Raw genomic sequence first — 27815 nt, 5'->3', positions numbered from 1 at the left:
GTTTTCCCACTACTGAAAAACAGGTTTAGAGATAACGCGATTTCGAAAGAAAAATGAAAAGGATCTATGGCTTTTTGTCTTGTTTTAAACAGTAAGAGAATTAAGAAGAGAACTAATCTTTTAAAGTATGAGTTTATTCTCCAGGTTTTAAATACCCACAAATTAGTGCTTTTATTGCCGCCCTGTCCAGGAAATGAAAACAATTTAAAATCTATTTCATACTTGTGAGAGACGGAATGAAACAATACAAATTTTAAAGATGAGTTTTCCAGTGAGTCAGTAATAAGCACATGGAAATTGAGGATAATTACAGAAATAGCTATTGAACTCTAAAATAAAAACATAAGTTAATATAGAAATAAAAGAATAAAAGGTGTTTTTAAAAAAGAAAAAGAGGCTCATTACCTCTCCTATTTGGTTAGTAACCTAATAAAAATGATAATGAATCAGTATTATCTTCTCTATATTTAAAATAAAGGATTCTATCCTTTTCATGAATGCAGCTTTAGGTCTGAAATGTAAGACAGGGATTTTACCTTAAAAAAAAAAAAAAAAAAAAAAACCTCAAAATATTTTACCTCAGGCTCATGGATTAATTTTTATAACACTAAGAAGTTGGTAATAACTCTTAAATTTGCTTGGACAGAAAAAACAAGAAATGGCGGAGCAGTTAACCAGGTCAGGTGGGACTGGGTCACTGGGACACAGGTACAAGTGGCAGCGAGTCAGAAAACACTGAGAGCTCAGCTGAGGGTGAGCACGTTAATAAAGACCAATGAGGGGCATCTGAGGTCTTTACAGTAACATATTTGGCCAAATAGTCTAGGTTTGGCAGATACAAAGGGAATAAGTCCCGAGAAAGATGATGTTAATGAGAAGTTAAATTCAAATTGGCTCCAACTTGATTTGCAAATTAACAATGCAAAATAATTGTATTTTCTATCCTTTTCATTGAAAAGAAAATTAAAACCATATTCTTACTGCTAGGGTAAACTAATGTTTCTGAGCCTGCCATACTTTTGGTTAGTTTTTAAAGCTAAGTGATAGCAGATGTTAATGTTATTAAATTTCTAAAGAATAATATTAGAGTAATATATTATTATTCACAAATGACTCAGCATAAATAGTAGAGGCCCCACAATTGTCCCCAGCCATGGCATCATGAATAGAACAATTCAGTGACCATTACATAGAAAATGAATTATGAGAAATGTCTTTCCTCTCTCTACATTTATATTTTTGAAAAAGTAGACCTCATAACTTGATTCATTTAAACATCATTTTGAATAACATTCTAACATTGTTTTGTTTTTCTATTTTCTCTAAAATAAATCAAATTTTAAAAACTTCCAAAATTTGCTCATGTTAATTGATCTCAGATGTTTCTTCTGATAGAAACACTTTTGTTTAACTCTGGGGAAAAAAAATGTTAGTACTATTACCATTTGCTAAGTGAGTGCCCTGAAGTCTTTTTGGGGGGTCATTTTTAAAGCATTTTAGGTTGTTATCCAGTGTTCAAAGGAACTAATGAATTTGGAGCATTAATGATGTCATCAGACCTTGTAAGTTACTGCCACAAAGTCGTACAAAAATAACTGTGTTAAATTGTGTCAACGCAACCTCACTTGATTTTGTCAACAACTGGTCAAGTCAGGGGAAGGGGCTAAATATAAGCTACTGTACTGAAAGCCAGTTTGACTCAAATATAAAGAAAAGAAAATAGAAAAAAAGAGAAAGAAAACGAGTCTACAGCCTATCATGTTGCTCCTCCATACACACTGTCGAGACTTTGTCATCATCACTAAAATACAAATTCTTCATAAATCACAACTCTATCCCAAATGTTCTTATATGTTCTATGTTGCTTTTAAAATCCTACTAAATAATTCATAAATTTACAACAGAATTTATTTAAAAACACTTAAATCACTACCCCATAAAATGTTCAGAAAAACAGGTACCCATAGAAAATAAACGTGCATATACTCTTTTTATTATAATTAGGGTTGTTAGCCAAATGAAAACAAATAGTAGCTAAAAAGGTTTCCAATGATAGAAAAACATTTGGGTAAGTTATGACACAATTTTTTTGAACACTTCAGACAATAGAAATGTATATTTTTGTACTAATTACAAATTAAAAGTTAACAATGAAACCAGGGAGTTGAAAGGGGCCTCAAACATATTCACTATACTTTAAATTTTAGACAAAGGAACTGAGAATAGGAAAAAAAAAAAACCCAACATATACACCAAAACAGTCTTTTTTCAAATGACTTCCAATTTTAACTCTTTTCTAAAAGCAGTAAGGGCACCGAGACCCTTATTGTAGATTATGTATCATTTCCTCTTTGGCTATGAGGTGTGTAGTTTTGTTAACTAGAGACATCAATGAGTTCAGTTTCTGAGACCAGTCATTTAATAAATTATTTGGATCCTTGGGTCTCTGGAAGTTGATAATTCCTGCCAACCTATCTACTTTAGCAAAGATGGTCTTGTTTACTACGAGATTCGAAAGAAAAGCCTCTGACTCCTGCAAGAGAGAAAGACAAATTGGATTAAGACCTGACAGTTATAGATAATAAACAGAATTTAAGGAAAGCATTTTCTAAACTCTTCATTCAAGAATATGCAGAGCTAAAATTCATTATTAATAGTTAGTAGCTACTGATTTCCTGTAATAATGCGCTTATTTTACTGAGATTCTAGGAAATGAGTAGAATCTGAGTCCACTCAGAGCAGAGTCAGGGCCAAGTTTAAATCTGCCTCCCTGCAATCTTAATACTGCTGGTCCGAGGGAAGAGCCTGTTGCCAGCAGCAACTTAATCTATTCTCTTTTCTACAATACTTCCTCCTAAAAAGTAGTAGTATCCCCTTGTTTCCAGAAATGCTGGTTTGAAATATATGCCCTGCTGCCTGGCAAACATGTAGCCATGGAAAAGGCACTTTGCTTCTAAGGCCTCTAGGACTCTCATCCCGAAATGAGAAGAGCTAACGAACTAACTGAGGATCAAGAATTCTAACGTTTCATGCTTCTTTTTCAGCTAAATTGTACTTGTGGTAACAGAAATGGCTTTTCAGACCATTACTACACATTTCACTTACCTCCTTTCTCTTTGGGGTTGTACACTGTATCAACAGGAAACCCAGATTTGAATACAAAACCTCTTTAACACCTCTCAGGTGAATTGCAGTCAGTTTCCCTCTTACCTTTTATTCCTGCAGTTCACTTTTGGGAACCTAAGCATATTTATTATAGAATATATACCTTGGGCTTCAAATTAATCAATGAAACACTAACCTATTCAAGTGAAGATTTTAACTAACATAAATAATACTAAAATAAATTGATACTTAGACTATTTTTTTTTTGGTACTTAAGGTAGCTTGGGGAAACTATCACCTAAACTTAAAATTAAATAAAACAAAATTTATTTTCTCACTATTTTTGTAAGCTGACTGATATTCAAAATGAATGGCTACCAATAACCCTGAAAATGGGGTTTATACTTACATCAACAGATAGGTCCAGAAGTTGTGCCATCCTCTTCATTGTTATCCTGGTATAATATTTGGCCATTATTCTAATATTCTGGGGAGAGGACAGCGGGCAAAGATAACAGTTGTCAGTAAGGCTAAAAGTCCATTTGTTTTCATATCCAAATAGGTTTCATTAAAATGCCAGACTCAGAGCTTTAATTTTTTCCACAGCCCACCAATGGAATGATGCTAGTTCTAAACTTCAATAATAAAACTAAATATGTAGATATTTTGATTTCTGCAGTTATTTGCACATTATTCTGAGTACTCTCCACAACCCTCTATTTAAAATTGTCAAATTATAGGCTTATCTTAAATCAATTAGTGATTAAAAGTTGTAACTGAATTAAAATATTTTTGCTAAATGCAAGAAACTAAAGTTAAGTTTTAATTATGACAAAAGATTAAAATTTTTTAAAATCTAGATAATCTCAAAACATCACTTCATCATTATTACAACTACTTAAACATAACTTGAAATTAAAATTCCCTAATTTTCACTGGAAACGGTACTATTTCCATCTTTTTTTTTTTTTTTAAATTGATTTTTAGAGAGGAAGACGGGGAGAGGGTGCGAGGAGGAGGGAGAGACACAGAGGGAGGGAGAGAGAGAAACATGGATTTGCTGTCCCACCCATCCATGCATTCCTTGGTTGACTCTTATATGTGCCCTGAACAGGGATCGAACCTGCAACCCTGGTGCATCAAGATGATTGAAGGTAGGGACTATGTTTTATTCTGCCGTATGTCCCAGCATTTTGTAGTGTCTGTCTGGCACACAGAAGACTTACAATAAATGTCTCTCTGCCCTGGCTGGGTGGCTCAGTTGGTTGGAACCTCATCCTGTACACCAAGAGGCTGTAGGTTTGATTCCCAACCAGGGAACATGCTTAGGTTGCGGCTTCAACCCCTAGCTGAGGCACCCACACAGGAGGCAACTCATCAATGTTTCTCTCTCCTATCAATGTTTCTGTTTCTCTCTCAAATCAACAAACGTATCCCCAGGTGAGGATTTTTTCAAAAAGTATTTGCTATATGAATGAATATTGACATAATTCAATTTGTAGTAACAACAAAAAGACAAAAGGGCAGGTTTAAGATACGTTACCCAATCCAAAATTACCACATGCATCAGGCAGAAATACTCTCCCCACTCCCACCATCCCTCACATTATAAAACTCCTGGTTTACTGGCTATAAAATTTTGAATTATTGCAAGGTCCTCTCTAAATGAAAAATGTTTTCTTTTTCTTTTTTTTAAATTTTATTCATTTGTTTTTAGAGAGAGGGGAAGGGAGGGAGAAAGAAAGGGAGAGAAACATCAATGTGTGGTTGCCTCTCATACGCCCCCACCTGGGAACCTGGACTGCAACCCAGACATGTGCCCTGACTGGAAATTGAACCAGTGATCTTTTGGTTCGCAGGCCAGCGCTCAGTCCACTGAACCACACCAGCTAGGGCATGAAGCATGTTAATACAATTGATTATCAAACATAAAAAATAAAAGTTTATGCTCTAATTCGTCAAACTTTACTTCTAAGTTGCCACCTCTACCATGACAGATTCTTACATGTTCAACAACTCTGTTCTTCAAGTCTTTCCACCTTTTTTCACCTTCTTCCGTATAACCAAAAACATCAGTTGCAGGACTCTCCAGAGAACCTTTTCTTAATTCCATTCCATAGTCTTCAACAAGTGTAGACCAACGCATCAACTCCATTGTGGTAAAAAGCTTCAAAAGATCCCTATAAATGGTATAAAACTTAATATTCCAGATCTGAAAAATAACATTCATCTAATACAATGGCAAGGTTTTAAATATTAACAAAGACTGTATTTTTAATAAATCTTTATTTGCAGAGTAAGTATCAAGTGGCTTATTATTGATACTACCAATTTTACTACCAGTTTTTCCCCCAGTAATTCTGAATACAGCATTCTCAAACTTCACATGCTGCTCTCTCCTGTATTATATTTGCCAGTCTCCGGACTAATGACTGTAAACTTTCACATGAAACAAATAAAAAAGAAAAATAGCTTAGAAAAAATAAAAGCCCATAGTGCTTATGATGAAGTGTCAACCTTGCACTTGATAAGTGGCTTAGAATGAAGTGTGTAATAATCTCATTAATTTGTAATGCGCTACTATAAAAATCATGTCGCTATTGTCTCGTGTTTCATTCTCTAATACAATCTATCAGCAACCAATTAAAAAGTGCTCACTTAGGTTAACCAATTTTCTTTCAAAACGGTGCTTTACAGAGGGGTACCAATCATAAAGGTACTTACTTATACTTTGGAATTTCTTCCAACTTCTTGTCTCCGCTTACTCGGTGAACCAAATCTGACTGTTCGTTATCAAAAGGAGCCAAGATAACATAGAGGACCACACTTTTCAAAGCCTAGGAAAGTTGTATAATACAACAGATTATATGCATGCTTAGAAACAAAATGAAAACTTGGGCAGGAACTGAAAAATCATGAAATAATTGTGTAAGTTCATTTTTCATATTGTACTACAAAGTCTTAAGTGAAAAAAAGCTTAGGCTGCTCTTTTCCTAGTATCTTCTGTAATATTTAATTTTTCATAAAATTATTACAGTAAATATTTGCTAATTTGATTTATAACTGGTTTTGTTTTTTTACAAATGTATAAAAGTAGTTCTTATAGTAAGTCGGCAGCATAAATGTGGAATACACATATAAGCTATTTAAAATAGTTTTTATAAAAATAATTTTCCAAAGTAACTGTAATGCTAGGTCTTTATCTGTAACCTTTGTTAGCTGGTGACCTGCTGTAACTATTTCTGATAGTAAGCCTACATTTCTTCTAAGGTGGTAAGAGTATTACCACAATTTGTCTGACTTAGTCAGGATAAAGTAAATTATCAACACAGTGGATACAAAGTGGCATTATAAAATTGTATATAATTACCGAAGTTAAAATTATTTCAAAATGAAATTAAAACTGCAAATTATTTGTAGTAAGTATCACTGGCAAGTGAAAGAATACATTCTTACCTGTTGCCACTTTTCACTTTCTGCCTGTATACAGGGAGTATCATATATTGCTCTGTAGTGCTTACAAATAGACAAATAGGAGCCTTCATGTTGATCCAGCTGAATCATTAAGTTATAGTATTTCAACTTTAATTTCTGGAAAAACAAAGTTATTGACCAAATAAATTGGGGCTTATGTGTGTCCCCCCCCCCCATACACTTTTAAAGTAAATTTATATTAAGAGATAGGTGTACGGTACCTCTGTATTTTCTTCCTGGAAAAATTTGGTGTTAATTTTCTTGCTGATGATCTGGGTGCGAATGTAATCCTTCACGGCTAGGCAGAGCCTCATTTGCTCCAAAATAAACTCCACTCGTTCTTTTTTTTCCATTGACCCATAGGTTTCCACCTAGCAGATTAAATCCCCAAATTAATTTATAATACGTAAAAACTGCAACAAAATTAAACATATATTAACATATGCACCTTTGATAAATAAGAATCTTCACACATTTGGGGAGTGTTGATGATGATATAAAAAGCTAGTTTTTGGGGGAGAAAAAGGTAGTTTTGTCCTGGTTGGATAGCTTGGTTGGTTAGTGTCATCCCTGATACCCTAAGGTTGAGGGTTTGATCCCTGGTCAGGGCACATACAAGAAGCAACCAATGAGTGCATAACTAAGTGGAACAACAAATCGATGTTTCTCTCTCTTCCTCATTCTGTCCGCCCCTCCCCTTCCTCTCTGAGAACAACTTAGAAAAAAAGCTAGTTTCTTCCTGGATATTATATAGTATTAATAAAATATTTTTTTTTAAATTTTGGCATGAAGTTCAATGAATTTTAACACCTTTAAAAATTTGCGTAACCACGATCATAATCAAGCTATAGAACAATTCATGCCCTGGCTGGTGTGGCTCAGTGGACTGAGTGCTGGCCTATGAACCAAAAGGTCACCAGTTTGATTCCCAGTCAAGGCACACGCCTGGGTTGCAGCCGGCTTCCCAGTTGGGGGCCTGTGAGAGGCAACTGATCGATGTATCTCTAGTGCACTCAGGTTCCTCTCCCTTTCTTTCTCCCTCCTTTCTCCTCTCTCTAAAAATCAGTAAATAAAATCTTAAAAATACATACATAGAACAATTCTATCACCCCCCCAAAACTCCCTCACTGCTGCTCCTTTAGTCGCATGCTTCCCCCCCTCATAACCTGACACCCATTGATCAGTTCTCCGTCACTACAGCTCGTCAAGTGGCGTAAGCGGCCTTGGGAGACCGCGTTTGCGCACTCAGCATAACTCTTTGAAGAGCAGCACTCATTCATGCTGTGTCTATCATTAACTCATTCCTTTAAATTCCTTTCTTTAGCTATCTGCTGTCTCATTTTAAGGCCTCTCAAAAACTGTCCTGAAACGTGGCAAAGTATGAGGAAATATTTTGTTAAACCAATTTAGCCTAGAAATTGACTAGTAATCAAATATCCATTAAGAACAAAGCCAATAATTAATTGTACATTCCTAAGCATAAGTAAATAGTATATGAATTACTGATTTTACTTAAATTCTGAGAATTAAAATGTTCAAATAATAGCACAAAATCAAGATCAACTTGTTGATCCTAATTTTTCTTCAAAACTTCTTTAGCAGTTAAATTTATTTGGAACCACAATTACTATATTTCCAGCTACTTGAATAACCTCTGTTGCACGCACTCTTAATCTTGGTGGTTTAGAAAAAAGTAATAAGGTGCTAAAATAAGCAACTTCCACCAGAAAAGATGGCTGACTAAATAGTTTCCCACACTCTAAAACGCAGCACCTTACCTGTAACTCCTGTAAAATGGAAGCTGCCTCTTTGACGTCACCGTTTTGCTCTTTGATAGTTGCTAACGTTTTAGTTAGTCGAGCACGCTCGATTTCAACATAGATCTACAAATACAATAAATTTATCAGTATCAAAATTCCTACAGAAACGTGTTAAAACATATAAGAGAGAACCGAACTCTTATCCAAACTAGGTGCCGAGTATTTATCTTGGAGTCACTGTGCACTTTAGCCTCCATGGGCAACAAGTTGTGTGGCATTTTACAGTCCACAGTCACATCATTTTTAAGAAAATGTTTCTGTAAAAATTACCCATATTTTGCAGCTTTGCTTTGAGAACCTAAACATGAAATCACTGTTTCATGAGTAACAGAACTGACACAGATAACGAAAAATACCTTGAAAGAAACGGATTATTTGAAAAGTAACAGCCCTAACAAATAGCATATGCAGTCTAATAGCTACCATTCAACCAATCCTCTAATTCCGATTTGTCCTTAATTACAAGGCTGTGTCCTTTACAAATATCTGATCTTGCTAAGTATGAAAGTTACTAGCATTTTTGTGGCTATAAACATAAGTGGATTTGTGACCTTCAACAAATTAAATGTTAATGACCTAACTATGCAGCTCAGGGCCCAGGAAGCTGACGTTCATGCCTGGGCTGGGCCGTTCAGCCCCTGCTCCGCAGCAGCCCCTGCTCCCCACTCTATCCCCAAACAGTAACCAACTACTTGCAGTTTCCTAAATGAACGAGGTGTTTCTTACTTTGATATCTTTTCCGCACCTGCTGGCCCTGTGGAATTTCTATTCATTCTTAAAGAGCCCACTCAGCCATCATCAACTCTCTGAGGCTTCCCTGGTCACCTCAGCGGGTCAGTCCCCACCTCTGTGCTGCAGGAGACTGTCGGCCCACTGTACTGTCATGACAGCCCAGGAGTTATTTCTATGATTAATCTTTTTGAGGTAAAAGAACAGTGTCTTGCTCATTTTGGATCTAGCACAACACAGGTACTCAATGACATTTACTGAACTGAAGTGACAGACAAAAAGTTAACACAAGCTGAGTTTTTGTCTTCAAACCACAAAATCTGGATAGGAAAAAACATATCTACTGCAGTCACCATTTTTTACTTGTCCTTTTTAGAGAAACATGAGATTGGGGGCAGCAGGGAGAAATACAAAAGAAATACAAATATTCTGGCAAGACAGTAAAATTTTTGAAAATTAACCTCCTATTGCAAATACTGTAATAATTTAAGTGTTACAGTGAAACCTTAGCTATTCCAATCATAGATTTTTTTTAAGCAGATCTAGGTCAGGTGAAGAATTAACCTTATTTTTATGTACTAATATAAAATGTCTAAATACACAAGTATCTCTGAATACAAACAAGAGCATATTTACCACCGAGTTAGGCCAAGAAGACAACTCACCTTTCCTTCTGTAACCATGCGGAGAGTGTCGATTAATCGAAGTTTGACTGGAAGATCTGTGATCTCCTCCACGTAAGCACAGCACTGTTGAACCATTTTTGCAACAGCCTAAAACAGTAAAAGACACTCGTAAGTAAAGTTCAGTCCTCGTACAGGAAACGGAAGTACGTCACTGACAGCAGCGCTGTGGTCAGATGGGGGCTTCTCCAGCAACTGTCTGCCCTGAAACGTCTGTAAAAGAAGACCAAAGAACATCAGCCCTCCCTGACGGCTAAGAAGTACCGAGTACCCAGGAATAAATCAGAAAGGGCAGGAAGCGCCCGGTGCAAGCCTGTCCCTGTCCCGCCACAGCTGGCGAGCTGATCGCACACGAGAGGAGGGGAGAGGCGTGCCTGGCAACCCCCAGTAGGAGGCTTGCTAGCTAGCTTTCTGGAAGCCAAGCAGAAATGCATGGAAGAAATGAAAACAGACTAACGGTAAAAATAGTAATAATAATAATAAAAAAAAAAAGAGAAAAGCAGAGCTCAGCCTTGGCGCTGAGGGCGGTGAGGTAATAACCAGCAGCTAGCATGACCGAAGAAAAAAGGTCAGGGACAGAGGCAGGAGGTAAACGGTCCCATCACCTGGGTGGGGAAGAGGAAGCACAGTCACCCGTACTCGACTCAATAAAACACGGCAGTGAAAAGGAACAGCATCTCCCGCCCAGTTTCCTTACATGTAACGGGCAGGACGGACTACATTTCCTCTGGCTCTATCGTTCCAAGAGCGAGGTTAGGGGTCGGCAAACCTCTTCCATACGTGTTTATAGATCTTTACATAATAAATATTTTAGAGGGTGAGTCACAGGGTCTGTGTGGCAACTACTCAAATATGCCTTTTAACTCCAAAGCTGCAGCAGATAATATATTAAAAAATGGGCATGGCTGCACTCAGAAAACCTTTATTTACAAATGTGAAGGTGGGCTTCGGTCCATGACCCGTACTTTCCCAACTCCTAGATTCTAAAAGCACATCATAATCATAAATAGTAATTAGAACTCTTTGTCATTAAGACAATGTTAAGTTATACTAAACATACTTCTTTCATAATAACAGAAAAGTAAACACACTATCTTGCTGTCCATTATACCTTAATAAGCTGAAAAAAAAAAAATCCCATGGTATACGTTGCAAAGATTTCCTTGAAAAACATTTAATGTTCATGTAGCCCAGGTTAGTTTCTTCTTTTTTCTTTCAGAAATTTTGTGTGTTTATCCTCACCTGAGGACATTTTTTCATTGCTTTTGGAGAGGAAGGGAGAAACATCGACTGGTTTTCTACTGGGGATCAAACCTGCAACCCAGGTACGTGCCCTGACCAGGAATCAAAGCTGCGAACTTCTGGTCTACAGGACGATGCTCCAAACAACTGAGCCACACTGGCCAGGGCTAGACTTTTAATTATCTGAAAAAATGTGCTGTTCAGAGACCTAGGAGTTCCAGAAAGCAAGGTTTTATTGTATCATATAATTCTTCCAGTAAGTACAGGCTCTGGGACACCTGTATCTCACAAAACACATGATCCCATTAATTTTAAAGGATTTCTAGAAGAGCTTGATAATTCTAAAAGCTGTGCAACAAATACATGAACAGAAACTAGATGGGGATAAAAGCAAAAACAAAACAATCAATATTCTAATAAGTGAACATCTTGCTATTCCCCCTCAAAAATGTAGGTTAAGTCATTAGGGAAGTTACAACTGAGTGAGGCTAAGCTCCTGTGTTCAAGTGACAGTGAATTAGAAACCATTAAGCAATCCCGAACAGGTTAAGAAAGGTATTACTTTCCAAGTCTGGTAAGGCCAACAAAAAAGTTTTAGGTAAAAAAGCAATGATGAGAGAGCCCTGGCTGGTGTGGCTCAGTGGATCAAGCGCTGGCCTGCAAACTGAAAGGCCGCTGGTTCAATCCCCAGTCAGGGCACAGGCCTGGGCTGCGGGCCAGATCCCCAGCTGGGGGCGCGCTAGAGCAACCAACTGATGTATCTCTTGCACAGCAATGTTCCTCTTCATCCCTTCTCCCCGCTAAAAAAAAAAAGTAAACAAATATTTTAAATAAAAGTAATTTGAGAAGAGATATTCTGAGCCCTGAGCACAGCTATGAAGACATATGTTAGAACAAAAGGAGCAGTCCCGATTCCAGTTCTGGTTACCTCACTGGTCAGCTGTAAGACTCACTTGAACTCCTGTTTCTCCAAAAAGCCTCCTCGTAAACCTAATCAAAAACTTCCTCTTTCTCCTTTCATATCTCGGAGTGCCTTTCACCACTCGTAGGTCACTTACTATATATTGTCTTACATGTGTGTAATTTAAAAAAAAAATCAATCCTAGGACACTTGTTAAAGAGGCACTATGATTACCTGTGATTTATATTCTGAACTAATATGTTTCTTAACATTTCAAGAGCTGTACATACAAATTTCAGTTTCTCCATAAGAAAAATAACAGTTCAATAGTCTCTTATACTGGCTCTGAAATTTTATAACTCTATGAAATTAAATTTGAATTTGAGGAGAGATACTTTGAACTGTATTAATACTATATAAAACACACATTTTTGTTTAATCCAGGCTTTCCCAAACTAGTAATTAAATAGCCCTTTCAAAATTGTCCCACAGAAAGGAACTCTCCTAAAAATCAGAGGAAGACGGTTTGATCTCTCAATCACTCTGTGATGGTTTCTCAAACCATAAAACTGAGCACCAAATGCATATTTAAATAAATTTCACATTCACATGTACTAGATTGCCTCTATTTTTTTAAATAAATAATTTATTTATTTATTTGGTTGGTTGGTTATTTTATTTTTTTATTTTTAGAAAGAGGGGAAAGGAGAAAGAGAGGGAGGGAAACATCACTGTGTGGTTGCCTCTCACTCGCGCCCCCAACTGGGGACCTGACGTGCAACCCAGCCATGTGCCCTGACTGGGAATCGAACCAGTGACACTTGGCTCACAGGCCAACGCTCATTCCACTGAGCCACAGCAGCCAGGGCTTAGATTGCCTCTATTAAATCTATTAAATTATTTAAAGCATTTTTTATTGATTGATTTAGCAGGTTTTTATTTATTTTTCGACAGAAGGGAAGAGAGGGAGAAAGAGACGAAAACATCGATGTGTGAGAGAAATAGCCATCGGCCACCACCCCTTACAGGTCCCCAACCGGGAACCTGGCCTGCAACCCAGGCATGTGCCCCACATTGGAATCGAACTGGCGACCTCTAGGTCTGCAGGATGACACCCAACCCACTAAGCCACACCAGTCAGGTCTGATTTATTGATTTGAGAGAGAGAAACATCGATTTGTTGTCCCACTGAGTTATACATTCATTGGTTGACTTGTGTGTGTGCCCTGACCAGGGAGCAAACCCACAACCTTCGTATATTGGGATGATGCTCTAACCAGTTGAGCTCCCCAGCTAAGGCAAACCTAATAAATTCCTAACAGTGAATGTTATATGCACGTAAACTTATCTAAAAACAAAATAAAAAACAATTATAGTAACTTTGTGTTTTGCAAAAAATAATGTAACTCACTAAGGCTCAACTAGCAGTAGACTAATAAAAAAAAAGAGATTTGGACAAGAACCCTGTATTTCTGTTTTTGGTTCCACTACTAACCTGTTTTACAATGTCATTACCTTTATCATTTGAAAGCAAAAAATAAAAACCCAGAAGCTACTCAGGAAACAAACATTTTTAAATGAGTGGAATCTACTTCTACAGAGGACCACTTAAATATATCTCGAGCAGAAGAACAGGGAAGCAGTAAAGAAAATCTAGCTTTACAAAAATACCCTAAAAAAATGTACTTAATCTTTAAACAAAATAAGTAGTTAAAAGAGTATGTGAAATGGCTTCAAAAGTAATTTTAATATTAAGCGTTTAATGAAAGACACATGAGGCTCACAGGCACTTCGGCACAGCCTCGCGTGGCCCACGGAGCCCAGTCCACCTACAAGGACCTGCTGTGGGTCAGAAATGAAAGCTCATTAGCACCCACCCCAAAGACTCTCCTGTTCTTCACAGCTGTAATGATCACTTGTACCTGTTGGGTTATATTTCAACCACTAAAACTTATGTTTGCGAAGGCGCCTTCGGGATGTGCACAGGGACAGCCGTCTGTGTGCTGTTGTTGTTGCAGTGGCTGCCATTCGTGTGGTGTGGGCCCTCTTTGACTACGTGGCCTGGAATGAAGGCTCACGACAATGGCGTGAAGGAAAACGGGATGACAGTGAACATCACCTTTGGATAGCATTGAACTGATTTTTTTTAAAATGGCAAATGTATCCAGGATACTGATGATTTAAAAGTTGAAAGAACATGTTAAAAATAAGAAAATAAAGACACATGATGAAGTAAATTATAGATTATCGACTTGATGGATTATAACAATCATTTAAAATAATAAACATGAAGAAGCTATGGAACAACGTGGAAATAGAACACCCCCCTCATTACAGTTATATTAAAATATGCAAATACTTAAATAAAGACTAGAAAAAGAAACAAAAATAAAAGCAGTTATGAGAATATGGGCAGAATTTTAAAAATCTCTCTAGAATGTTGTAATGTTGATTTAACAGATTTAAAACAGATTCCAAGAAAGGTTTTCTAAAAGCCCTTATTTAAATGCAAACATATTTGTTTCTGAGCAATCATGAACTTACTTGTTTTAACTGACTCCGTCTTTTTGACAAAAGCATAATATTTTCATTAAGTAAATCCCATTCTTTAGCCTCATAGCACATCTTCACTACTGCAACTAAGATACGAGATGTAGACACCATATCAGAAGCCTGTAAAAATGAAAATGTATGGAAAGTTAATGGAACCATATTAAATGAAATTACTGATAACTGTGGTAACTGAGGTTTTCACTATAATCTACTCACAGTACGGGTCTGTTTTTCCAAAGAGAGCAGGGTTTCAATGACTTCTTGAAGTCTTCCTTCCTAAAACAAAAGATTAAAATGAACAATGAAAACATCACCAACAACACAAAACTGAGTAACTAGTCTAAAATTTTCCAACATGGGGCCCATAAGCTACCTTTATTTAACATTTCAAAATACCTAAAAGAAACTAAATATAGAACGACAATGATGTAACATCTGAGCGAAACATCAAGTGTTTGTTTTGGATTCTAACTTATCAACTCAGTGCAATGATATCTGTTTATCTTGTTCTAAACATATTCTTAACTGTTAGGCACATGTGTCTTTAAAGAATAAAAATGGGAAAATGAACGATTTCTTTATAAATTAACATAACAAATATGTTAAAACATGAAATTTTGAGGAGAAATAGAAAGGATATTTGGTGGTAAGACGATAAGAAACCCTGTTAAATTATCAGTGAGTTTAAAAATAAATAATTGGCCCTGGCTGGTGTGGCTCGGCAGATTTGAATGCCAGCCTGCAAACTGAGAGGTCGCCAGTTCGATTCCCAGTCAGGGCACATGCCTGGGTTGCGGGCCAGGTCCCTGGCTGGGGGCACCAGAGAGGCAACTGACCCAAAGTATCTCTCACACAACGTTTCTCTTCCTCTCTTTCTCTCTCTCTTCCACTCTCTAAAAATAAATATCATAAATAAAAATCTTTAAAAAAAGAAATAATTGTGCTGAAGAGAAGTAAACACCTCCTGGCAATGGCCACACTAGCTATACAAGAAGTCATGCTCGTAAGCAGACACTGATCCATATGATATACACCTCTTTTTGCCTACTAATAACAAACTCTACCGCATATGCAAAAACAAAATATTCTCCCTGGGACATATTAAGAAATGGAAATAACAAAATTCAAACAACATAAACCTAAATGACAATACACCAGGACTAAAATAAGCCATCCTATTAGGGACCACACATTTTGATAAAACCAGCCCACAGCACAAAAGCTTCATTTCCAATACTGACATTAGTAATAATGAATGAACTGGAAGCTATAAGGAGGGTTTTATTTAGAAATTGTTTTCCTAACTGTAAGTGACAAAAATTTTTTATTTTAATGACATTCATGGATGGCACATGAGCACTCTTACTGATGAAAGGAACTAATTAAACAGCTTTTGAATTAAGGGCACAAATAATGTTTGGACTTTTCAAAAATACTGTTTCTGTATTTACCAAGATTTTTATTTATTTATTGTTTGAGAAAGGGGAAGGGAGAGAGGGGTGTTGGGAGGGAGAGAAACATGGACCTGTGTGCAAGATACATCTATCAGCTGCCTCTCACATGCCCCCAACTGGGGACCTGGCCCACAAGCCAGGCATGTGCCCTGACTGGGAACTGAACCTGTGACCTTTTGATTCTCAGGCAGGTGCTCAATACACTGAGCCACACCAGCCAGGGCTAAACTATGAATTTTCTATGCAGCAGAATAAGTACTTTGTAAAGCCACTGTTTGCACTTACTTTAATTGAATCTGAAACATATATGACTATTAACATTTTAACAATGTTTCCTATGCAAAGGGGACATCAGTTCTGAGAGCTCTATAGACTCATATATACAATAAATGCTGGCTAAATGTCCGTCAGAGGAAAAGAAAAACATCTATAAATTCTCCAAAGTAAAGGTTAATAAGTCATAAAATATCAAAAAAAAAAAAAAAAAAAAAAAGAACTGGAAAGACTGCTAGACATTATTTAATTCCATCGCCTTACTTGAGAGAGTAAGAGAACCAAGGACCAAGCAACTCAGCCAGAAAACCAACCAGAAGAACCAGAGCCCAGGACCCTTGCTTCCCGGTTCGATGTTCCCCTCCCTAAACGGCGTGAGTTTAAATCATGCCTTTGCTTGGATCAGTCATCTCCATAGGGAAACGGTAACCATCTGGCAACAAAATGTAGTCCGAAAATAGTTTAAATGCAAAATAACTGTTTATTCATGGTCATCTCCTGTCATGTTTGCAATTACTATAAGTCATATGACTGATCAAGAGTGTAGTTTATGTAACATTCAAATTCAGAACTATGGTTTTTATTTTATTTTTATTTTTTAGATTTTATTTATTTTTAGAGGGGAAGGGAGGGAGAAAGAGTGGGAGAGAAACATCGATGTGTTTGATGTGTCTGAGTTGCCCCTCCCCCAACCGGGGACCTGGCCTGCAACCCAGGCATGTGCCCTGACTGGGAATTGAACCAGCAACCTTTTGGTCTGCCAGCCAGGGGTCAATCCACTGAGCCACACCAGCCAGGGCCAAATTCAGAACTATGGTTTTTAAAGAACTGAACCTTACGTGTGAAGGAATCACACACTGCTCTAGAGCAATGGTCTGCATGTGTCAATGAAATATTGAGTGCCACCTCAGAAAGATGTTCTTGGATAATGCTCTCGTAAATCAAGTCACTCAGCACATCCTGTAACACTAAAGCCCACTGACTCTCTGCTTTGCAACACCTCCAAACTTTGCTCTATTTTAACGTTTACTGTCTTTGTAATCTCGCTAGAATGCAAACTCTGTAAGAGCAGGGATAGTGTCTATACCGTCGACCACTGTAGTTCAGCGCATAACATTGCTTCTGTAGATATTATGGTGCATCCCTTTATATTTGTGCCAGTTATTAATGTGCATGTCTTGCCTCCTAAGTGGTCTGTAAGTTCCTTTAGGGCTGGACCTTGTTTAATTAATTGTTGTGTCCCTTGTACCAACTGCCACATACTATGCATTAATGTATCAACTCCGACCTGAACTAGTCAGTGGATCCTAATGGCTTACAATTCCTGATTCTTACCGTCACAGTAAGTAGGATGTGACAAGTTATACGGCTAACAATTCAATGCTATTTGAGGGACACTACCATCAACTTCATTAAATACAACTCCCAGTCCTCTACACCGCCACCCCCATCTTCCATGTTCAATCCTGTGGCTAAACATCTTCCTTCCCTGTCTAATCTCACTGGTCTCGAAATTCCACCTCCTCTATGCTGTCTTTCAAATCAGAGGAGCAAGATGGCCAGAGCTACCAAAACCAACCTGTTGGAACATGTGACTTTTGTGAGTCATTTTCTCATTAAAACAATCCTTGCAAATGAGGTAAATGACTACGGAGTTTGTTTACCATCGGTACATGTTGGGTATCTGTAAGTTCTGTTATCTGTGTCCATCCCTTACTGCTAAAGGATCCAATCTTTTAACGATTTGTTAAACAATCTAAATAAGAAAAAGCGAATAAGAAGTTATCACAAATAGTTGAAATTTAATGCCAATGCAATACTTCAAATGAACTATTTCTTAGGTGGGTCTTAGTCCAAGCTGCTAACCATCAGTAAACTCTTACATTTCACTTCCTCTTTATTTTTATTATTTTTTAAGCTTTTATTTATTTATTTTTAGAGAGAGGGGAAGGGAGGGAGAAAGAGGGAGAGAAACATCAATGTGTGAGAGATACAAAGATCAGTTACTTCTCATATGCCCCCAACTGGGGGACCTGACCCCCAACCCAGGCTTGTGCCCTGACTGGGAATCGAACCAGCAACCTTCCGGTTCTCAGGCACTCAATCCACTGAGCCATACTAGTCAGGACTAAATGCTATATCTCTACAGTTCAGAAAAGTCCCTCTTTAGATTAATTTTTAACTCCCTGAAACAAGGGTGAAGCAATAAGCATTAGCAAAAACAAGTATCACTTTTATTATCTCACCGAGCTAATTGCAGGGTCCTCGAATACCAATCAAGGACGCAACAGAATGTGATGGTACTGCTCAGGTCTAAATCCCAGCTCTAGCACTACTGACTTGAGCAAGACATCCTCTCTGACTCTCAATTTTCTCTTTAGTGAAATGGGCATAATAATAGTTCCTGGCCTATAGGGTTGGTGTAAGGATGGAAGCAATACCTAAGAAGATACACCTAGAACATAGCATGAGCATTATCATCATCATCATCATCACAGTTAACATTATATAGACCTTACACAGCAATAAATATTAGTTATTATTATTTGCTAGGTGAGTATCAGGACACAGAAACAGAATTGTATTAGGTCATAATTGCAGGAGATCTGAATGGCCCAGATTTGGCAATTTGACAATTTGGCAACTAAAAGGCATTTGGCATTTGAGCTGCAGATCTTTCAACTGTCTTGAAAACAACAGCAACGTCCTGAATAAACGCCATCCATGTAATCACAAGAACAATGGTAGCAGTGAAGTATTTTCTTCTTACTGGCCTATAACCTATCTGAGGGCAAGAGATTGGACTAATCATCTTTATATCCACCCCCAGCAATGTCTAGCACAGACAGGGTCTTGCACACAACGGACTATCAGAACACATGGGTAAAGGGAAGATTTTTCCCTCCCAGGTCTCAACTCTAGAACATCTGTACTTCTTTAAAGCCAATGGTTTCTTCCTTATGGACAATGTCCTTCTATTACTTCCAAAGTGGTGGTTTAGGGACTGACTTCGGCCTGTAGGTATGTTTTATTTGATCCACACGGTATCCACTCAGAGTATGTTAAAATAGATTAGCGTCCAGTTTCTAAATATTGAAGCCATTGCATATAAAAATCCATATACCTGATTTTCTCCCTCAGAACAGAAGAGTTAACAGGACTTGGCCTCCATCCCCAATTGGCCAAGATTAACTGGAGGTGAAGAGTTACTGTCCCTTTCCCTGGGCAGGTGTTTAGAAAGAAGTTCCAGTTTCCCTTACACAAGGCTCACTGGGCAGGACGGCACAGGGAGACATACTCTTCCGAGCCAGGGAAGCCAAGTTTGGAATCCCTGGTTCTACTTGTTAATAACCGTAACGTTCGACAAATAATTCCGAGCCTTGGTTTCTTTATGCGTAAAACGACTCACAAAGTTGCCTGACACATAGCGGGGGAGTGGTAAATGTCTGGATCAAGTTAAATTTCTATCCTATGGGAGATAAGCACCGGAGCTATAACCTACTGTTCGAGACCTCCTCTGGTGCCTGTCTTCACTTACGTAGTTCCCGCTAAAGGAATGGCTCCTTTCCAACCCAATCTTACTCATTCTTCAAGGCCCAACACATACGTACGTTAGCTTCCCGGTGAAACCTCCCCTTTTCCCATCCGGAATAACGAACAGCTTCCTTCTCGGTGTTACAGTAACACCTGATTCATACTTGCCGGGCATTCACCGCCAGGCACGACTTGTCTAATTCGTTACGGACAGAACCTCCTCCCGGAGAGATCCTGTGTTGATCACCTCGTCCTACCCCTTCCCTGTCCCTTTTCCTGCCCCAAAGGCCAGGCACGTCGACGCGATCGATAAACAACTTGACATAAACTGATTCAGCGAGAGAAGAACGGAAGTCCTTGATGGAGCCTTAACCCCTGGGAATCTACTCAAGTCAACGTTCGACAGTATCCAAGGAAACGCAATAAATACTCTCCGGCCCCAACCCCTACGGGGAGGAAGTGACCATCTGTCCAGAGGAGGGTCTGGGAAGCTGTAGGCATCATCGGACCCTGCCCGGCGTCTCCCGGATCGGGCGGACCTGGGGTGTCCTAATCTGGCAGGCCCAACCTGGGATGGGGATGCGCGGCGCAGCCCTCAGGCCCCCTGAGGCCTAAGCAGGCTCCGCGCCGTGACTCAGCCCCTGGCGCCCGCCAACAGACAGCCGGCCTCCCCTCACCTTGGCCAGCTTCTCGCACTCGGGCAGACGCTGATCCACCGTGGCGCTGTAGTCCACCTCCATCTTGACGATGCGCCCATCAGCCCGCTCCGAGCCGCCGTCCGCCATGGTCCCTGCCTGAGCGTCCCTTGGTGTCCCCCAGCCTCAGCCACCACTCGTCACCCACACCGGAAGCCGCCTGCGCACCCGCTCAGGCAGTGCGTCGGCAGCCCGCGCGAAGGACCCCACGAAGCCCCCTGTGCTGACCGTCAATCAGGCAGTGTCGCGGACAGCCCTGGGGGGTGGGGCGAGGGGCGGAGCTCGCCTCTGCATCCCCCGTCAGGTTTTGTTACTGGGACAGTTTTCTCATCGGAAATCTGCGGTGGGAAAAATCAGTGTATTAGCGTGGGCCATCCCATATCTTCTTACACCCCTGATTTGAAATGTTATGATATCTCAAAACTCAGTTTTCTCTATAGGAGCAGGCTGAAATAAATCCTAAAGAAAAAGGTTCTGAGGTCTCTCATCTGGTGGAGAATCTTGGCTTAATCTGTGGGATCTCTGAAGGCTCATAAACGAAGATATGGCAGCGGCTTAAGTAACGTATTTTTTGGTGTGTTTTCGTTTTTACTGCAATACACTACAGTTGGTAAGAATCGTCAGAAATATATTTTTGCTTGCCCTGGAGGACCCTTGTGAACATCAAACCAGATCACGTATGCGGGACTTTCTTTATGATCATTTGCACCATTAGGGTCCTTATGAGAAAGCTTAGGATCCTTGAAAATGAAAATCAGGTCGTGTATGCTGTGGTCAAAGTGTCAAGGGTAGACCGGGAAGCAACTGGGGAAATCTTGGTGTGGTCTTCCTGTTATATCAGCGTAATCGGCAACAACATCCCTTTATGTTGCTGAATAGCCTTTAAAAAATATTGTTCTGTAATGAAAACCATGGATAATATAATCCATCTACACACAATTAAAAAAAAAAATCCCAGTTGTAAAGGAAAAGCATTGCAAAATAGCAAAAATAATATATAATTCAAAATACAAAAACTGAGACATGTCTACAGTAGAAAATTGAAAGTGCCATTTGCTTGTGTGCATAAACAATAACTAAATGCAAAAGCTACAGTTGCAATAGGTGTGTTCTATTGGTTCCTCAAGCATCATAAGGGCTTTCTGTTGGTGGCATGATTTCTCTAAAATAGTGTACAACTTGGGAAAGTTCTGACTATCTGAAAGTATGACCTTCCATTGTTTTTCGCAGAGAAGAAATCTTAGAGATTTTAGTCCATATTGAAACTTCAAAAAGAAGAGCTTGGCATACGTAAAATGGAGTTATGAGTCTAGGCCTTAGACACATAAGTAGGTGTCTGGAAGGACATTGAAAAGTATGATGAAACGTGGGACAATATTTTCACGGTGTAGGTTTGTTACATTGCAGACGTCTAACGTCCCACGTGCATGCTGCTATATTCCTCTCCCCTCAGTGATTGTGACAACCCACCATTCCCTTACAGATTTCTAAAACGCTCCCAGAACCAGATGGTTGAGACCCCGCAGGCTAAGGTGTTTCCTGGCTCTATATTTGCTGTGCAGTTGGTTTGACTAGAATAGACCAAAGGACTCAGAGGGGCACATTTAGTGAGGAGAGTTTGAAAAGACAAAAAGTAACAAAGATGCAACGAGCAGAGTGATGACGTCTAGAACTCAAAAATAAGAGTGGGAGAGGGTCTAAGAAAGAGGCAAAGAGGGAGCGAAAACTTGAGTGGCCTCCCACATCACACTAAAGCCCTTCCTCCCTAAGCTTGGAGGTAACAAAAAAAAAAAAAAGAAAAAAAAAGAAAAAGAAAAGAAAGAAAGAAAGCAAATTGAAATCTAAGGGATAGCCTGCAAAGGAAACAAAAAATCAAAGTGAAGTAAATAAAGAAGAAACTCAGTAGAAGTGGGACCAATGGGCAGAGAAAATATATAAGAGCAGCATAGTCCGGAAGGACTCTGTAAATGCTTTGGGTGAGTCTGAGATTAAGTTTGTACTTTGTTGGAAAGAATTTGACTGCAGAAGAGAAAAACTGGCAGTGGAAGAATAAGGAATCTAAAAGGTAGGATGAAATACCGATTGGAAAAAATGTATTCAGAAAGGGGACTGGTAATGTATGATATAATTATTAAAAATAGTGTGCTTATATGTTAATCCCTATTTTTGGTGTATTTTTTATCAGACTTGGCATTTCTGGCATGTTCAGCTTACAAGCTGTGTGCATAAGTTCCTGCCTTTGTGAAGTGAACGTTCTAATGGGGGGAAGACAGACCATGTGTAAATGTGATCGTGTTTGGGAGGTGGTCAGGGAAGGCATCCCTACTGAGCCAACACGGCGAGGAAGTAAGGGGCTCTTGCAGGTAGCGGGGGGGATGAAGGTTCCAGGCAGAGAGAGGCAGGAACAAGAGTCCTGGGGTGAGAGCAGTAAGATCATGCCTGGCCAGCCCTGGCTGCTGTGGCTCAGTGGATTGAGCGTCGGCCTGCGAGCCAAGTGTTGCTGGTTCGATTCCCAGTCAGGGCACATGACTAGGTTGCATGTTATGGTCCCCAGTTGGGGCCGCAAGTGAGGGGCAACCACGCAGTGATGTTTCTCTCCCTCTCTCTAAAAAAAAAAAAAAAAAAAAAAAAAAAGATCATGCCTGGCCTGTTGAAAGAGCAGAATGATTGAGGGTTTGAGTTGTAGGGTGTGAGGTTCAGGGCAGTTTGGCCAGTAAAAGGAATTGGTTTTTGATCTGAGTGATATGGGAAGCCAGCGAGGGTTTGGGGCAGAGGAGGGGCGTGAGCTGACTTACCTAGTACAAGGATCCCTCTGGCTGTTGTGTGCTGACCAGGCTGGGCGGAAGCTGGAGACTAGTTGGGAGCTTATTGCAATAAGACAAGAGGGAAACGGTGGTGGCGCAGACTAGAGCAGAGGCCCTAGAGGTGTTAACAAGTGGCTAGATCCTGGATGTAATATGAAGATAGAACCAAGATAGCATTTGCTGTTGGACGTGAGGGGAGAGGGGTTAAACATGCCACCAAGATTTTTGACCTGGTCGTCTGGAAAGATGGAGTTTCCACTTACCAAAATGGAGCAGATTAGGGACGAGTAAGTCAGGGGGAAAGGACAGCAGCCCAGTGTGGGATATGCTAAGTGTGAAGTGCCTGGCGGATACCCGAGTGACAGTGTTGAGACGGTAAGTGGATATACATGTGTCAGATGAAGGGGAGTCATTTGGGCTAGAGATTTGAAGTCAGAAGTCCTTAGCATGTTGATGGTCTATAAAGCTATAAGGCTTACACTACAGAAGTGTTCTTGATGTGTGTAAAAATTTGTTTTTGTAAATTGCCGATATTAAATGAAGTGGGGGCGCTTGGTATTTTCAAGAATGTTGTGAATCATTTTGTGAGGAAAAATGTACTGTATTTTATCTTTTGAGTAAATCTCTCAGTCCGGTGTAGAATTTCTTCATGTCCAGTGTAGTTATATCAGGTAAACAAAGTCATAACTAAAGCATTATATTCATTTACTCTCGCTGCTGTAGCAAATAACCACAAACTTAGTGGTTTAAAACAACAGAAATTGAGTGTCTCACAATTTGGAGTCCAGAAGTCTGAAGTCAGTATCACTGAGCCGAAATCAAGGTCTGGCCAGGCCACACTCCCTCTGGAGGCTCCTTCTTGCCACTTCCACCTTCTGGTGGCTGTGGGCCTTCCTTGTCTGTGGCTTTCTGTCTCTAATCTCGGCCTTCCTGGTCACTTGCCGTCTCTTCTGTGTGTGTCGAATCTTCCTCTTTCTCCTATGCAGACACCCAGGATAATCTCTTTATCTCAGATCCTTAACTTAATCACATCTGCAAAGACCCTTTTTCCAATAAGGTGATCTTTTCAGGTTTCAGGACTTAGGACCTGATCTCTTTGGGGGCCAGTGGTTGACCTAACTACAATCAGTCACCTAAGCAATTTTTAAACTGGGATTTTGCTATAAATGATTACATGTGCTGAATAAGCAAACATAGTTCTTTTTCTCTCTGGTAACATTTAAAATGTCCCACAAGAAGTCATTGTATAAGTAAGAAATACTTTTTCCAGATGTGCCAATATCGTTTTGTGATATTAGGTTAAATATGCTTTGGCATTAGGGAACTACAATGAATTATGGTTACGCAGTTGCCTCCTCTTAAAGGACACTCAGAATCAAGGACAATGTTTTCTTTCATCATTAAAATTTCTCTTCAGTTAGGTTACCTATAGTCTTGTAATTCATCTCAAAACATTCCACTGTTTTGTCAATTTCTGTAAATAGGTAATGCAATTAAAAGTAAAACTTTGATTAATTTATTATTAGCTTATGTACTTCAAAAAAGACAAAACTATAACTTTGGCCACAGAACCTCCAGATTTTTTCTGTGAAGCATTCTCTACCACACTATTGTCAATTAATTTTTATTTTATGAGCATTTACTGTACAATACAAGCAATTACACATCAAAGAGGTTCTCTGTTTTTGATGGAGGCCTGATACATGGATCTACACATAAGAATCGCCTAAGGACTTGCTTTGTGTAGTTTTATTAAGAATGACTTTATCCCTGACTGGTGTGGCCCAGTTGGCTGGGCATCATCCCGCAAAGCAAAAGGTCATAGGTTTGATTCCCAGTCAGGGCACATGCCTGGGTCACAGGCTTGGTCCCCTGTTGGGGCACGTGCGATAGGCAGCCAGTCAATGTTTCTCTCCCTTTCTTTCTCCCTCCCTTCCCCTCTCTCTAAAAATTTCAGACATTTAAAACACACACACACACACACAGGCATACATAGACATACTTTGCTGCAATTAAACAATATTTAATGCAAAAATTGTTTTATTTCATTTTTATTGTATTTTTCCCATTACCATGTAGTCCCCTCATATCCACTTCCCCCCAGCAATCACCACTCTGTTGTCCATAATACAACAAAAATTAATTGCAGAGGATAACATTTGATTTTCAAAAGTCTCCCTTAAAAAGCAGAGCATGTCAAAAGGGCACCGGAACCAAACAGCAAGAGTTACCAATGTCTGCCCTGGCTGGTGTGGCTCAATGGACTGAGTGCTGGCCTGTGAACCAAAGGGTTGCTGGTTTGATTCCCAGTCAGGGCACATGCCTGGGTTGTGGGCCAGGTCCCCAACTGGGGATGCGCAAGAGGCAACCACACATTGATGTTTCTCTTCCTCTCTTTCTCCCTCTCTTCCCCTCTCTCTAAAAATAAATAAATACAATCTTAAAAAAAAAAAAGAGCTACCAACGACCAAAGCTGGAACAATTTGAGCAACAAAATTAATGTAGGATAGAATTATAACTTAAATATAAAATAAATATGCACGAGTCCATACTGATACAAATAATTGAATGAATAAATTAAGAGAAGAGGGACAAATCTTGCAGAATTCCATATTACCTATGTAGATACTCTTCCCTTAAGGAGGTGGGGCTCCCTTGAGCGTGGGCTGCATTTAGTGACTCACTTCCAAACAGCAAGTATGGAAAGGGAAAAATAGTAACTTTATAATGGAAAAACTTGGCAGACATTACCTTAACCAAGTGAGCAAGGTTAAGGTCAAGTTCTTCATCAAGGGCTATTTTGGTAATATAAAGCAGAGCATGGGAATGACAAAGGGACAGCTTTATATCACTGATGTAACACTTTTTTATTCCTTTTCTCCTTAGCGCTGACTTTGACAAACTGAAAGTCAGTCTCTCCGGAAGCTTCTTGCTGGCGCAGCTAAACATTTAGATGCGATTAATGAATGTTTCCGCTAATACAGTGGTTCCCCATCGCAGGAGATCCCCCTCCATACCCAGCACTGTATTTGGTAACGTATGTATGCATGTATGTGCATGTGTGTGCATGTATGTGGTGGTGGGGGAATGGGTGGGGTGGGAGTTGCTACATAGTTAGTGGATAAAGACCAGGGATGCTGTTAAAAATCCTACAGTCATTTCCACAACAAAGAATTATCTGGCACCAAATGTCAATCGTGCCTAGGCTGCGAACCCTAAACTAATATATGCATACATCGAATAGACCTTTATTGGGTACCTACGACATCCCCTACACCAGGCTACAGTTTCCAGATGACATAAACAGGACATGATCTGTCTCTTCTGGAAGCTTACCATCATGTTGGGGAGTTGGAGAACAGGTGAAACCTGATAGTACTGTATACGACATTTTACATCTAAAGGCCACAGGAATCAAAGTGAATGGTTCAAGTAAGTTATTTGGGTTGTCTAGAGAGGTAAAGAGTCATGTAAAATGGATCTGTGTAGGAGACAGGACACTTTTTTTTTCCTTTTACTTGAGTCTATTGTGAGGGAGACAGGATTTTCAATGGGCCTTGAAGGGTTCACACACCTTGGGTATAGTGAGTGGGAAAGAAGACACGGGAAGAGCCATGTGTTTTACTTTAGAAGTACCAGGGGTACTCTAGGAATAGAACATAACTTGAATAGTCACAAAGACTTGGTACACCTTTCAGGTGCTACTTACAGATGTGGGTAGGACCTTCTTACAGTTTTTTTCACACAAAGTGAGAAGAGGTTTCAACGGGGCGCAGGGCGCATCATCAGAATTCTGGTGAAGACCGCAGGTTGAAAAACTCCTAGGATGACTGACTTTGATGTGTACCTCCTCCACCTGAAGTTTCGAGAACCCCTGCCTTCATAGGTTGTCACTCATCTGAGAATAAGTGCTGTCACGGACATACATAGGCTAATATTTTCTTCCTTTTGGCCATTTCATTCCTTACTGGTAACTTTACTCTTTGTACCTCTTTTGTCCTTTTGCGCCCACCCCCATTTTTTAATATGTGATGCTCAGTAGCTGTAGATGGCCTGTTGTTAACGGAACATGATACCATCCACAATGATGAAAGCAATACCTTCAAGGCTCTGGAGATAGATACTGAGGGGCCTCCATTGGTTGAAAAGAAAGATAAAATTCTGGCGAGACTTGCTCAGGTGACTTAAAATGTTAAACTGTGTGTGGCCAGTAGATGGCGCGCTCCTCCCTTTGTGCGAATGAGCTACGAATGAGTAAGCTCTCCCTGTGCCCTCTCCTCCCGCAAACGCTGTTGTAGTGAAAACCAATCCATCCCCATCCCCTTTTCATTCGCTATGTCAGGCCCTTCCCATAAATCTCCAATAGTATTATAATAATATAATAACCCGCCTTTGGTGTTCTGTCCTAGCCCATCCAACACGCTGCCATCAGAATCACTTTCCAAAAACAGAGATTGTCAGTGCCCTGCTGAAAGTTGAAAAATGGTGTCTGGGGGAGCAAGGGTGGGGGTCGGGGGAGGAATTCTCTTTGAATGCAATGGCAGGAGC

At 39.5% G+C, this 27815-nt stretch overlaps 2 protein-coding genes across 3 annotated transcripts in view; one reads left to right on the top strand and one right to left on the bottom strand.

Moving 5' to 3' along the window:
* Positions 1-1971: 1971 nt before the first annotated feature.
* On the bottom strand, positions 1972-20647 carry PSMD12 (proteasome 26S subunit, non-ATPase 12). 2 transcript variants are annotated; one of them, XM_090291631.1, is made up of 11 exons: positions 20446-20646; positions 14724-14783; positions 14499-14627; positions 9794-9901; positions 8358-8462; positions 6801-6950; positions 6562-6696; positions 5830-5942; positions 5111-5285; positions 3515-3592; positions 1972-2533 (listed from the first exon to the last, which is right to left on the bottom strand). In XM_090291631.1, exons 1-11 carry the CDS (start codon positions 20551-20553, stop codon positions 2324-2326), a joined length of 1371 nt encoding a protein of 456 aa, XP_090147757.1. In that variant the 5' UTR covers positions 20554-20646; the 3' UTR covers positions 1972-2323. The 2 variants fall into 2 exon arrangements, with proteins under 2 accessions (XP_090147757.1, XP_090147758.1); XM_090291632.1 differs by lacking the exon at positions 1972-2533 and having other exon boundaries at positions 3516-3584; positions 20446-20647.
* A 5514-nt stretch (positions 20648-26161) lies between these two features.
* Positions 26162-27815, top strand: part of PITPNC1 (phosphatidylinositol transfer protein cytoplasmic 1) — a 206330-nt gene continuing 204676 nt past the window's right edge. The window contains exon 1 of the mRNA XM_090291100.1: positions 26162-26299. Within this exon, the coding sequence (XP_090147226.1) occupies positions 26234-26299 (66 nt within the window). The 5' untranslated portion in view covers positions 26162-26233. The remainder of the gene's footprint in view (positions 26300-27815) is intronic.

This window comes from Furipterus horrens, unplaced genomic scaffold (assembly GCF_987537825.1).
Source record: "Furipterus horrens unplaced genomic scaffold, mFurHor1.1.pri manual_scaffold_11, whole genome shotgun sequence".
Classification (NCBI taxonomy): Eukaryota; Metazoa; Chordata; class Mammalia; order Chiroptera; family Furipteridae; genus Furipterus; species Furipterus horrens.
The sequence above is the reverse complement of the archived record's forward strand: the minus strand, read 5'-3'. Positions and strand labels throughout refer to the sequence as shown.